At 34.1% G+C, this 15,950-nt stretch overlaps 1 protein-coding gene and 1 pseudogene across 3 annotated transcripts in view; one reads left to right on the top strand and one right to left on the bottom strand.

Annotated features, from left to right (window-relative positions):
* Positions 1-1,927: 1,927 nt before the first annotated feature.
* The window catches only part of CUNH12orf50 (chromosome unknown C12orf50 homolog), a 35,438-nt gene continuing 21,415 nt past the window's right edge, over positions 1,928-15,950 (top strand). Inside the window, exons 1-3 of one of the 3 annotated variants that reach the window (XM_011361740.1) lie at positions 1,928-1,981; positions 4,218-4,337; positions 4,687-4,807. In XM_011361740.1, coding sequence (XP_011360042.1) covers positions 4,326-4,337; positions 4,687-4,807 — 133 coding nt within the window. In that variant the 5' untranslated portion in view covers positions 1,928-1,981; positions 4,218-4,325. Of the gene's footprint in view, positions 2,249-4,217; positions 4,338-4,686; positions 4,808-15,950 lie in introns of all 3 variants that reach the window. The other 2 variants (XM_011361739.1, XM_011361738.1) reach the window with 2 other exon arrangements.
* LOC111740952 lies at positions 12,942-13,060 on the bottom strand (annotated as a pseudogene).

The raw sequence follows: 15,950 nt of genomic DNA, 5'->3' as shown, positions 1-15,950 counted from the left end.
AGAAACAGGAGTCCAAGTCAGGAGAGAGCCACAGGACCAATTTAAAGTTATAAACTGACTCCTTCTTTGATGGGTAGCAGCCAGCAAGCAGCTTTGCCTGATTCTTGTAAGGCTGAAGAGTCATCATGGAGTAACTACCAGCCCCTTCTCTTAAAGTGGTATTATTGGATTACAAGTTGAAGAAAGACTTTCTTCTCTAACGGTTTTGTTAATGTTCTAGCATACACCTAAGATGGAAAGATCCTTAATGCTAGGCTACCTCGGCCAACACGAAACATTTACAGAATTTTTGAGCCAACCCCAAGCTGAGAAGGCAAATTTCTCACTACTCCATTACAAGGAGTAAAAATCCTCATGGGTATGGTATAGCTTTCTCTGGAAGGTTAGAATAAATTTTACAAAAGGAAAGAAGTGAATAAGAAAAAAAAAGAAAAGAAATGAGTAAAAAAGAAGAGATTAGGGCTCCAGGCATTCTAAAGACTACTAAAATGTAGAGATCTATTCACTGTTCTTTGCAATGACAAAAACAAACAAACAAACAAACAAAAACCACATTTTGATATGATTTTTTTTTGCTGTATCTAATGGAATATAGTTGTTCACAACACACTTTAAGAGGTAAAAACATTAGTTCAGCCTTTTTTCAATGTAAAACATGGATTTTCACAATGGCTTTAGTCATGGCTTTACATGTAATTATGCAATAATGGTGGTTGGTAACAGTATTTGGAAATAGTCCAATGCAGCTAAAAGTTGATAGGTGGGAAGAGAATTTATCTGGTGGCAAAGACCACTTAAAGATAATTTTTAGGGGTGTTTTTCCCAGTAACCTATGTGCTTTAGATGGATCCATTGCGGTAGAGTTAGAAGGTAGGGTAAAACAAAAGTCAAGATATTAGATTTTTCTATCAATCTTTGCTAATATTTTCAAGGGTTTAACCAAATCTTTATTCCCTATCTTTTCATTCACTTTTAATACTGCTCAGTTCTTTTTATTATTTTATCTTTACTCTTTTCTAAATTTTATTTTCTTATTTTATTTCCTAGATTTTTACCCCAAAGCATTGTATTCAAAAAGTTCATACCAAGCTAGTCTGTTTTACTTAGGTAAAATGGGAATCCATATCACTTGATCTTTTACGTTTCCAGTTAAGAGTACATTGCAATTTAAAAATACATTTTGGTTTAGTGTAATATGTCATCTCTTTGACATCTTCTAAATTACCTACTATGAATATTTTCATTAATTTCTAATTTTTTAATTAATTTCTAGTACTTTTAGTAAAAATACTAAGATGAAGAAAGACCTCAGTAATTGCTGATTGAAATGTCCCATTCTGGAAATCAGAGTACTTCACTTTGCTTTCAAGAAATGCTCAAAATTTGCAAGTGCTCTGGAATCTTTCTGCTTTAGGAGAAGAGCTTCCTCCTTTCATGATGGATGAAAAATGAATGGAATAGAGCTACAAGATGAATAAGTAGTCCAATTTATTTTCAGGTACCTGAATATTTTAATAATAACTAAATATCACAATCTGAATGATATTTTTTCCAAGTCAGTGGATAGCTGTGAGTACACATTTAAATAATTTATCTTGAAATATAGATAAATTATTTAAAATTTTAGTTTTATTTTTAAACCATATATAGAAATAAGATTTAGAAAATAGCCATATTTATCTGTGAAATACTTAATGCTTTTAAGTTATGAAATTATGACCTCGTTTATGTTCCATAATCAATCAGAACATTGAAAGAAAGTGTACTATTTTATTTTTATTGGCCATTTTTTGTTAATAGACTAGAATTGAAGAAGAGGAATACTACACAGTATTCACTAAGGTAAACTAACCTACAGTTACATGTGAGGTCATTTCTGATGAGCAAACAATGGATTTGGTAACAATGAGGAAAATTCTGGAAGTCTGAGTTTGTGTGCTTACTAGCAACCACTTTGAACATTTCTGCAAAGCTAGAGAAGGTATCTTCTAATTTAAATTTCTTTAAGAATTATCTATTGTGTAATATACTGTCAACAGGAGGTCAGTTTTAAAGGAATACTACTGATAGCCTGAAAGACTGCGGAAAAGAAATTCTTTTTCCCCCTTACACACTGATAGTTCTTATATTTATATTCCTGCAATTTTTATATTTAAAAAAAAAACACATTGGATTAGCAGCAAGAGAGTTGAAAATGGCAGAAGTTGGGAATGACTGCTATTTCTTTTTTAATTCCACATGCATAAAGGTAAATATTATACAATTTACAGTACTTCACATGTTAAAGCTTTTTAGTAGAATGGAGGAAGATATGGCAACAATTTGCTTTGCTGAATCAAAATTTACTATTTTCCCGTAAACTATTTTATGTATTTAAAATCTGAAGTAAAAGCTTACCATATATTTTTGATATATTGATATCTCTGAGGAAATCTGGGATAATTTAAAATTTTGATTTGTTTGAAACTACCCTTGCGTATGCCAGTTCCATGCCTACGGCGTTTTTATCTTTGTATGACACTCTCACCTGTATATGGCTCTTTGAAACATCAAATTCCTAATATTGAAACATCATATGATACATCACACTGTTTTGGTTAATGTGATTTCATTTATATAAATTCAAATAAATTCAGGTCACTATCAAACTTAGTTTAATAAATCAAATTGATTCCTTATTTGAAATTCATTAACCCAATTACTGAATTTCCTCTGTCAAAAGTCTAAATAACAGCAAACATTTAATATTATGGAAAAAGGAAAATAAGTAATTTAAACAAATTAGTCAGATATGAATTAAAGTTTATAAAGTTAAATGGGAAAAAATATTTAAGAGATTAAGATTAATGGATCACAGTGAAAGCAAATAAATGTAGAAACTCAATGCTTGGGCTTCATGTTCATGGCAGAATGAAATCAGTGAAAGATGTGATGAGACTGGTTTAAGGAAATTTGAATCAACCTCTTTGACTGTAAGAGTTAAATCCACTTTTATTGCCTGTTACCTTATGATTAAATCCTGATATGAAAAATAATAATAGAATTTATGTCCTTTGTGGGCAGAGAGTTTGTCTGCTTCACTGCTATGTCCCTGAGTACTCAGGACAGTGATTGATGGGTAGTAAGTTCTCAATAAATAATTAAATGAATAGATAAAAATAATAATAGCAATCACAATACTGTATCTCACATAATTTTAGCAACAAATTGTGAGGAAGGCATTTTATTCTCCTTTTAAAGATGAGGAAACTGAGGCACAAAGAAGGTGAGTAATGTATTGACTTAGTGACTATGGACAAGTAATGTAGCAAGGCGTTCAAATACTGGTTTATCTAGACTCTATGCATTACTCTGTACTGCAAGATCCACAGATCCACTTTTAAAAGCGGAGAGAGTAAAGATGAGAGTAAGAGAGTGATGAAAAATAAAAAACAATTATGGAACGTGTGTCAAAAGAGGGAATAACTTAATGGAATAATTTTATTGTACATTACCTACCTCTCTTCCCAAAAGACAATGACCTATAGTTTTCCAACTGTGGATCTATGTGTAAAAGACAAAGAATAAAAAAAGTAATAGCAGCCCATTAAAATAATCTACATCTGCTTTCGTTGGTATATAACGATATTGATGTGTGTTTGTATTGGCACAATTGTTTTATCTTTGTAGACCAAGTGCACAAAGCATATATATTTAATATAATGTAACATAATGTGATAATTACATAAAATTCCACAATAATCTAAAGTTTAAGCTCCATTCACTTTTTTTTATATTAGCACACTTAACAGTATCTCCATAGACTAAGAAAACGTTGTTTAATTAAAAAAATTAATAGAGATCTTCACAATTAGAAAATGGCTGGTGATTCTTTCTTTTTTAAAAATTCTGGCTTTCTTCAGAAAGAGTTATTCTGTCATTGGATTGTGTTCTAAAGCATCACTGGTCTCATATATCTATGCTGAATGAACCATATTGATTAAATGATAACAAAAAATAGCATTTTACCAGTGAGTTGTGGCATGTGTACTATTTAATTTGATTATACTGTTAGTCTCTCACTAAAATTAGACTAATTTTAAATTTTAGATTTATGGTCTTATATTTGTAGTACTTTTTTGTGATTCTAATTTAATCTCATTTTCTTTAATTTACTGTTGTGGAACACTAACATTAATATATTGAGTTTTCTATACTGCTTACTTTTTTTCTTTTAGGGTTCCCAGTGCCGATTCCGACACTGTGAAGAGGCCCTTGGCAGTGACACTGTGTGCTCATTATGGAGAGAAGGAAAATGTTTAGATCCACTTTGCAGATTTAGACACATGGAAATGCAGGTAGAATTACTCAGCATCATCATATTTGTTAAAAAGTTCTCCCTTCCACTAATATTAAACGATATTCTTATCATAATAGGGAAAACATAATTCTTTTTTCCGCTACTTAATTTTAGGCATTTTGCAGTTTACTCAACTTAAAATCTTGGAAAAAATGGAGGAATATATTTTAGGAATAGTCATTGCATCTTTTAAATAGCAGAGCTTAAAAACGCCAAAAGGCAGGAAATACACACTATCCTAAATCAGTAATTGCAGTAGATTTTGTCACATTGTGTTGCGTTGTAGCACATGGTATTTATTATGACTATTGTATCTAATCATTTAATTTCCCCACCTCTTTGTCTAGCAAAACTGCAGTATTTCATGCTTCTGGGAAACTCAGCCTCTTGGTTGTGTGAAGATCAGTTGTATCTTTTATCACAGCAAACCTCGAAATATCAATGGATTATTTTTGCCACCAAGTAGCAGTGAGTATATATTTTTTAGTAACATAGACCATATTATAATCTGGTTTTGGAGTAGTAGCATAGAATGACACATTAAAGTATGCAAAGTAAGTAATGCGGTTTAATAGCCAATGGATGATTTGGGAGGATTCTACCAAGAATCATGAGCTGAAATTTAGAATGACCCATCAAGTAGCTAACAAGATAAAGTATATGAAGAGCAAGTTAAACTTCCTCTGACTGTGTGTATCTAAAGTGGATCTTATTTATCTGAAAAGCAAGATGATGACTGACCTCACTAGGTATAAGAAAACTGTGTCTCTGCAAAGCATCACACAACTGGAGCCAAACTCAGTGAGGTTATAGCTTTGCTATTTTCCCTTTGAATATGCAGAAAACTATCTCAAAAGTGAGGAGAGCAAAGGCATGCTCTGGTTTGCACACTTCTGCTTTTAGAAGAGCAGTTATATAGGTGGTTCTTCTTAAGACTTTGGTGGTTAAGAAAATGTGACCCAATTACTGCAAATGCCATGGCACAATTCAATACAACTAAATGATACTGAGATTCTGCTGTGTGGTAAAACTTACCCTAGGTTCATGGAAGGTGGAGGATGGGGGATTCAGAGGACATGATGCCCTAAAACAGTAAATGGCAAGAACTTTGCTTAAGAAATTGGTAGTATCATGTTTCTCTGATATTGTAACTACTCCACTCTCCTGCTATGGCCATCATATTTCTCCTGATGGAATAGTTCTAGAAATAAGCCTACAGGATATCAATCTTTTGGGATTTGAAAATTTGGCTTCAGATAATTCTTGACTAAAAACTTGACCCTTTTGTTATGTTCGTCTGGAAAACTCTGACCTCATCATATTCATCACACATGCAGTACCTTGATCGACATTTCCCTTCCTCACTACACTGTAAACATGATGAGGATGGGGATCATGACAGTTCCCTTACCAATGCTTTGCACAGTGTCTGGAGTACAGCTGCTCTGTAAAATTGGACATATGGATAGATGAACGGGGGATGCAAACATGACTACTGAAAGATAACCTACTGAGATGAAAATTTTGCACCTATTAAGTAATTAACTTGGCCCCATTGGTCTACTTACAGTGTGATTTTATTTCATGAGGAATGTTGTACTAAATTCTTTATATCTAGCTAATAGTTTGCTCCCTAATGGTTGATGTATAAAATTACTATCTTTCAAACCAACTCATTCAAGACTGGAAGGAAACAGACTGTGTGTACAGGCAAAGAAGGAGTGGAATGTGTAACTGATAATTATTTGGCTCCCCACTGTAAGACATGCCCTGGGCATGTGCATTACCCACAACTAACTTGGCTACAAGTTGAAGATTCCCATGATCTATCTTCTTGAATTGACCATTTGCTAGAATAGCTCACAAAATTCAGAAACATATAACTTATGTTTACTAGGCTATTATATAATAAAGAATATCATAACAGATACTGATGAATAAGTAGATGAACAGAGACATAAGAGGTGCTCTGGAAGGACTGGGGCACAGAAACTTCTGTTCCTGTGGAGTTCGGGTATGCCACCTTCCTGGTATGTGGAAATGTTCAACAACCTGGAAGCTCTCTGAATTCCATGCTTTTGGGATTTTTATGAAGGCTTCATCAAATAGGCATGATTAATGATTAACTAAATCTCCAGTCTTTACTTCCCCAGAGGATGGGGCCAAAAGTTCCAAGTTTCTAACTGCAGTTCTGTTTTTCTGGTGACCAGTCCCAGTCCTGAAGCTATCCAGGAGCCCACCAAGAGTCACCTCATTAGAACAAAAGGCACTCATATCGCCCAGGAAATGTCAAGGGGTTTAGGAGCTCTGTGTCAGGAACCGGGGTCAAAGACCAAATATTAGAACAAAAAAAATCCTCCCAGTGATCTTGTTACTTAGAGAATTACAAAGATTCTAGGATCTCTGTGCCAGGAACTGTAGACAGAGACCAATATATGAATTTTCTATTATTTCACATCAGTCAGTACCAGAAACCTCATCTCTCAAGTGACTCACTTCTGTCCTTACTGGTCCTTTTCATCTTCCCCTCTCTAACCTTCTATTATCAGCATAATTCTTTCTCAACTTTTTCCTTTACCTTTTCCTTCATCTTTATACTTTGAGTAATTTCCCCCTGTGAACCTAGCTTTTCCTCTGATATTCTCCAAGTGGTGGCTGTTTTTCTCTCAGTTCTCAAGTACCAATTGACCTGGAAGTGAAATAAAAGCTTTCCTTGGTCCCCATAGCCAATTTCAGTTTGTTCTCTGTCACTTTTCCTTAAAACTATCAAATTTGTACTTCATGTCAGCAGCTTATATTATTATTACCTCTCAGTGTTGCTGTTTTTGCTTTTGTCTACATCTGTCCAGGATCTTCCTCCTTGTTTTTCAAAAGTATGAACTTTTGGCTTATTGTAACTCTAATAATACTCCTGCATCAATTCTTGGTGATTTCAATATATAAATATATGACCTATCCATCACCCTAGGCTCTCAGTTCCTTGAACTCAATTCTTCCACTGATCTTATCCATCCCCATCTTACGCTCTCTTAGTCACTCTAACTGCTAATTACTGCTCCCCTACCCATGATCTCAATTATATGCTTCTCATCCTATGACCTATTTTCTATTTCAATCCTAGACTCCTGACTTATGCAATTCTTCAAACCCACTGGGGCCTCCAGTTCATTGATTAAACCATCTTTTCACAATCCCTCACCCTGGATATCTTTCCTCACCTCTGTCTGGTAATGTGTCCCTTGCACACACCTTCCACACTCTTTCCACTTTCTGGCTTCACTGTACTTGTTTGGCAACCATAATACTGGTTAAACACAACTCTCTACCTATTCAGTGATGGAATCCATTACAGCTGAACATTGCTGCAGAAAAATATACAACCACTCTCATTGGATTAATTTCATTACCACAAATCTCAAATGAGACCTTAATATTGACAGCCAATCATACTTCATGATACTTCTCCAATTCATTCATACTTTTCCAGACTATTTTAGAACTCTTCCTTTTCCTGAAACTTCCTCCCTGTCCTCCCAGGTGATGACCTTATGTCCTCCTAAACCAAGAAACTTTAATAAGAACCTTCACTGATTTCTATCACCACATCTACTTGCCTCTTCTCCACTCTTTCCAAAGATAAGCTATTTATACTCCTACCTAAAGCCTATCTTTTCATTCATTAACTAAATCTTACCCCCTCTTGTCTACTCAAGGACACTGATTCAACAATTCTTCCCTCTCTCTTCTACATTATTATTATTGTTATTATTATTAGATCATTCCTATCAGCATACAAGCATGTATTTATTTCTCTAATTATTAAAAAAAATTAACTTCCCTTGATCCATTCACAAGCTACCACCCCATTTTTTTCTTTCTCTTTGTAGCAGTTCTGAAAATCGGTATCTATCCTTGCTGTTATAAAATCTACTCCTCTCGTTCTCTTTTAATCCCATGTAAATCAGACTTTTTAGCCTTTTTTTCACCACTTACATACAAACTGTTACATTCAGCGATCAATTCTCAGTTTTTATGTAACTTGAACCATCAGCAATTCACACATTTAATCCCCTTTCCTCATGGATATAATTTTTTTATATAGCTTCCAGGATACCATACCTTCTTTGTTTTATTCCTACCTATCTTGTGCTGTTTTTACTCTCCCTTTCTGATTTTCCCTCTTTTCCCAACCTCTTACATATGGAATGTTCTAGAAGTTATTCCTTCATTCTCTTATTTTCTGTGTCTACTCCCTTGACAATCCATCCACCTAATGGCTTTGATTATAACCCACATGTAAATTATACCCCAATTACATATCCATTCCAGAACTCACTCTGGAACTTTAGATACCTACAGTCAAATTTTCACTTGGACTTTTAACTTGGATGACTAATAGATATTGCCCATTTAAAATGCTCAAAACTTAACTCATGATTTCACCACTATACTCCCAAACCTGCTATATCCATAGCCTTTCTAGCTTGGTTTGATGGCAATTCTATCCTACTTGCTCATGTCATCTTAATCATTCTCAAATTTTCTGTTTCTCTCATATTACACATCTAATCCCTATAGAAATCCTGTTAAATCCTGTCTTACTATATCCAGAATCTGACTTTTCTCATCATCCCTATTATTCCCACCCTGAACCAAGCCACCATCATCATTTCATGCCTAGATTACTGCAATAGCCTCCTAACTAGTTTCCCTGCTTCAGCTCTTGTCCCTTTATATCTGTTCAAAACACAGTTGTTAGAGTGATACTACTATGCGTAAGTCAGATGTCACCCCTCCAATGGCTTCTCATTTCTTTCAGAGTAAAATCAGTCCTAACAAAGGCTTAAGTGACTCTACTTGATCTGGTGCTCTGTTATCTCTGAATTTATCTCCCACAACTCTTCTACCTGCTCATTCTGCTCCAGCCATACTAGTTTCCTTGCTTTTCTTAGAGCATGCTAGCATGCTCCTGCTTTAGAGGCTTTGCATGCAATATTTTTTTCTCAATATCTTTTCGGCTAATACCTCTTCGAAGCATTAGTCAAATACTACCTTTTGATGAGATCTATTTTAAACATACTAATCTGAAATGTAATTAGCCTTCCCACTTCCTCCTATACATTCCCGATCTTCCTAGCCTTGCTGTACTTTCTTTTTGGCATATCCGTTATCATTTTCTCAGATACAGTATAATGTACTTGTTAATTACATCATTGTTTGTTGTCCATCTCTTCCTTATAGAATGAATGTTCCATAGAAGCAGGAATCTTTCTTTTGTTCACTGATGAATCCCAAGCTCCTAACATAGGAACATAGTATCACCTATCACACAGTGGACGGTTCTAACCTAGGAAGTTCTGAACAATATGTATTTGTGTTAAGCAGGCAACTATTTTCTCTCTGCCCAGACATGTTTCTGTGTATTAGGAAAGAAGATTCAATTTCTAGACTATAGGAAACTACCAAGCTCAGTTGAATTATGTATTGAACTACTATATCATCTGTTCATTTTGTAAATATTTCGATACCTAAAAAAGTATAATTTGATCTTTTGTAGACCAATATTTCCTACAATATTTCAGGAACATCTATCCACTAAGGTTCATATTAACCAAAACTTGGACTATAAATTTAGACAAAGATTACATTATAAAACTATACCTTTATGAAATCCACCTTTTAATGTTCCAGTTTATGACAATTCTTTTGTAGCAAAATATAATCAAGTATTAATTCACACAGCACTGTGCAGTTTATATGTGTGATTTTGTCTCTTAGTAATATAAGATAAAAGTTAGACATTTAAATGTGCAACCTGTGAAAATTTCTAGGGCCTCTGCTTGAAGAATTGAGACCCATCATGTGGTCCATATTAAGTGGGTGAGTTGGAGCGACAGCAACGCTATCTAAATCACCAGCTGTGCTCTTCCAGACTGAGGCACATGCCAAGAGCAATTTTTCATTAGTTGATTTGCCATTGTATGTTATCTTTAAGTACTAAGGGTAATTATCAAGAGTTCTGCAATTTTTGTCTGAGACTATAAAACTGCCAGTCAGTCTTTTTGCAATTTAAACTTTAACCTACTAGCAAATTTTAAAAGGTTTCAGACTCTTTTGAAAGAGAATTCATTTAAATGTTGCTAATTCAGACATTTAAAAAAGAAACCTAATCCTTCAGTGGTTATCATCTCCAAATTTAAAAGTAAATAACTGCTAAACCAAATGATAGTGCTACGAAAACATGAATCGGTTGATATTTGCTATAATTATAAGCATTAACTGGGCGTTTCTGAGTATATTTCATATTTTCTTTGCAAGCGTGGTGGGTACTAGTTCTTTCTCCCATGGCACATGTTAGAGGTTAGTGTGCTCAGAAAAACTTTTTCTCCTAAGAAATTCTAAATTTTGTTAAGGTACAATTAGTTTAAAACACAGTAGCTGAAATGTTGAAGCAATTGTTCATCTCCTTGGCTAAATGCTATGTTACTCTATGATAAACAATTCAATGGAATATTTGATTCTTGGAGAACTGACTATTTGGTCACTTTAATGAACTTTGGATCAGCTCACTTTAGAAGATCTTGCCTAAACAAATATGTGTACATGACCTTTTTATTCCAAATCTGGAAAAACCATTGTCTAATAAATGGTTTTAAAATAGTTTAATAAAAACTTGACTTGAATATTTGAGTCATTAAAACAGATTTTGTGTGTGTGTGTATGTGTGTGTGTGGCAGAGTTAAGACACAGAATAAGACAATTATTAATGGTTATGAGAGAGAAAAACTCTTCAACTCAGTTCTTTCCTCTTTGAGGGAGGGGGAAAGGGGTTGAGTAAATGCCATAATCCACACAATATAGACCCCTGGAACAATTAGTGTTTGAATGGGTTATTCTTCATCCTGACTGGACACTGTGTCTCTTCTCATGCATGATCCAAGTTGCTTCTAAAAGTGCAAAAAAGTAAAATAAAGACTGGTACTCAAATACTAATTCACTAGTCCTAACATTTTTTAGTCATGTCTGACACTGCCACAAACTTGTTCTTTGGAGCTATGTAAATGGCATAAATTTTAATTATGATTTAAAAAAAAATGTAGTCGGGTAATAAAATATAGGAAAATCTCATATTCAGTGTTTATGAATAATTTCTTATATTAAGCTTTTTCTATGTGTCAGAACCACACTGAGCACTTTGCATGCCTAATTTTATTTAATTATTTTAAAACCCTTCTAAATAGGTAGTTATAATTCCCAATAAAAATGAGTAAACTGAGGCCTAGAGAAGTTAGTATCTTAGCCAGGATAACACATCTTATAAGTGGCAATATCTGAATTCAAACACACTGACTCTAAAACTGTTTCACAAAAAAAACCAAAAAACAAAAAAACAAAAACGCAAAAAACAGAACTGGCATTTCAAGTATATTCCATTCCTTTTGGTCCTTTGAATGGAGCCACCCATGAGACCACCTAATCTGGCTTTCTCCTTCTAAATGGCTAATTCTTTTCCGCTCTACCTCCTAGCCATCCATTTGAAGCTATTATTAAGGTTATTTACATTTAATAGAAGACTCCCTATCCCCCTTTAATTTACAATAAACAATTGATTACTTTTAGCCTTTCTGAGTTTTGTGTACTTCCATTAAATAAGGTTTCTTTTTCTTTCTCTATTTTCTCCATTTATTTCTGGCCACACATTAGTGAACCTTGTTCCCTTTAATCATCTGACACCCAGAAGCCCAGGTACCCCACTGCTGTTTGTCTAATCTAGAGGTTCTCGACTCTCGGTCCCAATTAGAATTACCTAGGGAGATTAAAATAACCAACGATAACAACAAAAACAGCTAAACAAAACAAAACATTCCTAGTCACCATCTAGACCACCAATTAAACTGATGCATGTTGGAGCCCAGCTTTCAGTACACTTTTTTCCTCCCAACTTTTCATTTAAAAAATGTTTAACCTACAGAAAAATTGCAAGAATAGTTCAATGAACATCCATTTATGTATTATTCCTCATCAATTTGTCAATTTACTTTCTCTTTTCCCTCTATTGTACTTACATATATGCACATAAGGTATTAATACATATTTATCTCCCCTTTTTTGAAACCATTTAAGTGTTAGTTGCAAATATCCTGACACTTCATCCTTATGTACTTCAGCATGTATCTCCTAAATCAAAGGACATCCTCCTACATAACTACATTACACATAACTACCACATACTGTAAATTTAACAATGATATGATACTAATATTCAACCCATACTCAGATTTCCCTAATTGTCCAATGATATTCATTATAGCAATGCTTCTCAAAATTTGATATTCATGGGAATCATCTGGGAGATCTAGTGAAATTACAGTCTGATTCAGTTTGTCTAAGCTGGGGCCCGAGGTTCTACATTTATAACAAGCTGTCATGTTCCTGGAATGTCGTGTTGACTAGTGTAGCTTTATAGTTAGCTGTTTTCCAATCCAAGATTCAATTAGGCCTCATTTGTTGCAATTAGTTGTCATGTCTTTTTAATATTCATACTTCCTTGTTGTTTTTTTTCTTCCACGTCATCAACATTTTATCTTTTTTTTTTTTTTAACACCTACAGCACCTGGTATTCCTAGGTGGTCTCCCATCTAAGTGCTAACCAGGCACGACCCTGCTTGGCTTCCTAGATCAGACGGGATTGGGCACGTTCAGGGTGGCATGGCTATAGACTACCATCGACATTTTAAAAAGTTCTGGCCAGTTGCTTTGCAGAATACCACTTAAATGAGAATTTGCTTCCTCATAATTAGATTTACATTAAACATTTTTGGCAAGAATACTACAAAGAAGATGAATCAGTATATTTTAAGATCTATACAAGTGTGGCTAATGTCCTAACCAAACCATTTTATGTGAGTGTTCTTAAAGAATTAGTGAATAGTAAAAAGATTGATGAAGCACCTTTTTTACTATGTCAAGGAAAAGGAAGGGAAACACCCAATTCCCAGAAAGTATGAATTAAAACAACTTATTGAGTCAAAAATAATTGAATTTTTCGTGCAAGAGTCGTATATCATCTACATGTTTTGACTTTGCATTTGTGTTCTAGGTGTGGGAGGGATATAACAGGAAACATGGCATTATGATGACACAAAAATTACATCTATATAAAAAGAATTGAATTTCTTTTGAAAATTGGTAAAACATAATAGTTTTTCATTTTTAAAATGTCTGGGCATGACATGGTGGGCTATCACAGGTACTAAACAAGACTCTTGGTTGTAAGCAGTGATGCCTTGTCAAATAATTCTCCTCCTCATCTCCACCTCAGGAAAAAAAAAAAGGCAGCGTTTACCAATTTTCGTGGAACAAATCTCCCATCGATGATTTCAAGCTTCCAATGTAACATCAATTTGTTTGCAAAATTCCTGAACATTAGACAGTTGGTTCTTATGTGCTGAGCTAAGCTCACTCAAGCACACTACTGATTTTAAGAAGAGAAATTTGTCTCAGTCTGGTTTAAGGGAAAACTAGAATTATTTGAAGAAATTAGATTACAGAGCTGACATCAAACCTGGCTGGGTCCAGACTTTCTTTGCCAACTCTTGGCTGTGGGCTAGTGGAATTTTTCATATACTGTAGTTGCCCCAGAAGCTTCAAATCTAGATACTGGAGGCAGAATAAGCAAAGGTAGAAAACTCTGGGCTATACTGGGTTAAAATCTCTTTTCACCACATACTTAGCACTGTGATCTTAGTAATTTAATATTTCTGTGGCCCAGTTCCTCTCTCATCTGTTTTAAAAATAGTAATAATACCTGTGTCATGTAATTGCTTTGGATATATGATGAATCAATAATACCTAATAGTTTAGAAGACTATCTGACAAAGAGTAAGCACTTAATATGCACTCAGTATTTTTGTCATTATTATCATCGCTCTAAATTAACCTCAGAAAAAATAAATCTTTTGTAGCTAATGCCTTAACATTAAAGTTTATCTAATGATATGGGAACAATGTTTATCCCTAACGATTGTTCAGGCCAGGAGAATATCTAATCTTTAGGGCTTGGAAGTCATTTTCACTCAAATTAAATGGATTGAAGATGGTGAAAAGGTGATTCCCTAAAGGAAAACTGATGTCCTTTATCTAAAATGAGGGAAGGAATGTCTATGGGGAAGGCAAAAATAATGATGTTTACTACATACTATTAAAAAATATATCTTTTTCAAGAGATGGAATATATCTGATGACACCTAAATTGATCTAGTGATGTGAAACTACATGGATAGTTTTGCATAAAAAATCATGGTGACAAAAACAATCTATTTGTATAAATTCATGAAAAGGTACATCATAGTAGTTCTTTAAAATACAAAGACTGTTTACCAATGGTCTTTGGGGATCTCATGGAAAAGTTACCACAAATCAATAAAGATACAATAATATGTATCAAAACTCTTAGCACATTACTGTTTTAACCATTATAGAGAGGTAAACTTAAGTACTGTCTAAGAAAGTTTTTGTATTACTGGATTACCAAGAAATTCACCTGAATTATTTTTAACGGGATAGTTTCTGGTCACTAAATGTTCTCTCCTTCCCATCTTATCACTTTCTCTTTCTTATATATATTGTAATTCACTGAATAGAAAGATGTAATGAGCAGTGGTCTTTATTTTTTTAATTTAAAAAAAATCTTATCTAATTAGCTTCAAATATACAATACATTGGTCAGACATTTATATAGTTTATAAAATGATCCCCCTAATTGCTCCTTTTTTAGTTCTGGCTCTCCACCTAGCCAATATATTAATGCTAACTGAACTCCTGATGCCATGCTCCCCATCCCCGTGACCATCTATCAACTACTAATTTGTACTCGTTTAACCCTTCATACCACTCCCAAACCCCCAACCCCTCTCCTCTCTGTCTAGCACCAAATCGTCCTCTATATTTATGAGTCAGTTTTTAATTAGTTTGTTCTTTTTTGTTCCTTTGATTCCACAAATAAGTGAAATCGTATGGTATTTATCTTTCTCTGTCTGACTTATTCCACTCAGCATAATAACCTCTAGATCCACATCCATGTTGTTGTAAATTTTTTAATGGCTGAGTAATATTCCATTGTATATATGAACCATAACTTCTTTATCCAATCATCTGTTGATGGGCATTGAGGTTGCTTCCATATCTTGGCTATTGTAAATTGTGCTGCCATGAATATTGGGTTGCATAGATCTTTACGAATTATTGTTTTGATTTTCTTTGGGTAAATACCCAGTAGTGTAATTGCTAGGTCAAAAGGAATATCCATTTTTAATTTTTAGAGAAACCTCCAGACTTTTCCATAGCGGCTGTACCAATTTGCAATCTCACCAACGATGTATGAGGGTTTCCTTTTCTCCGCATCCTTGCAAACACTTGCTGTTCTTTGATTTATTGATGATAGCCGTTCTGACAGATGTGAGGTGATATTTTAATGTGGTTTTAATTTGCATTTCTCTGATGATTAGTGATCTTGAATATCTTTTCATATGTCTATTGGCCATCTGTATTTCCTCTTCGGAGAAGTATCTGTTCAGGTCTTCTGCCCATTTTTTAATTTGATTGTTTTTTT

This window comes from Pteropus vampyrus, unplaced genomic scaffold (genome assembly GCF_000151845.1).
Source record: "Pteropus vampyrus isolate Shadow unplaced genomic scaffold, Pvam_2.0 Scaffold70, whole genome shotgun sequence".
Taxonomy (NCBI): domain Eukaryota; kingdom Metazoa; phylum Chordata; class Mammalia; order Chiroptera; family Pteropodidae; genus Pteropus; species Pteropus vampyrus.
This window is presented reverse-complemented; position numbering and strand designations above follow the sequence as displayed.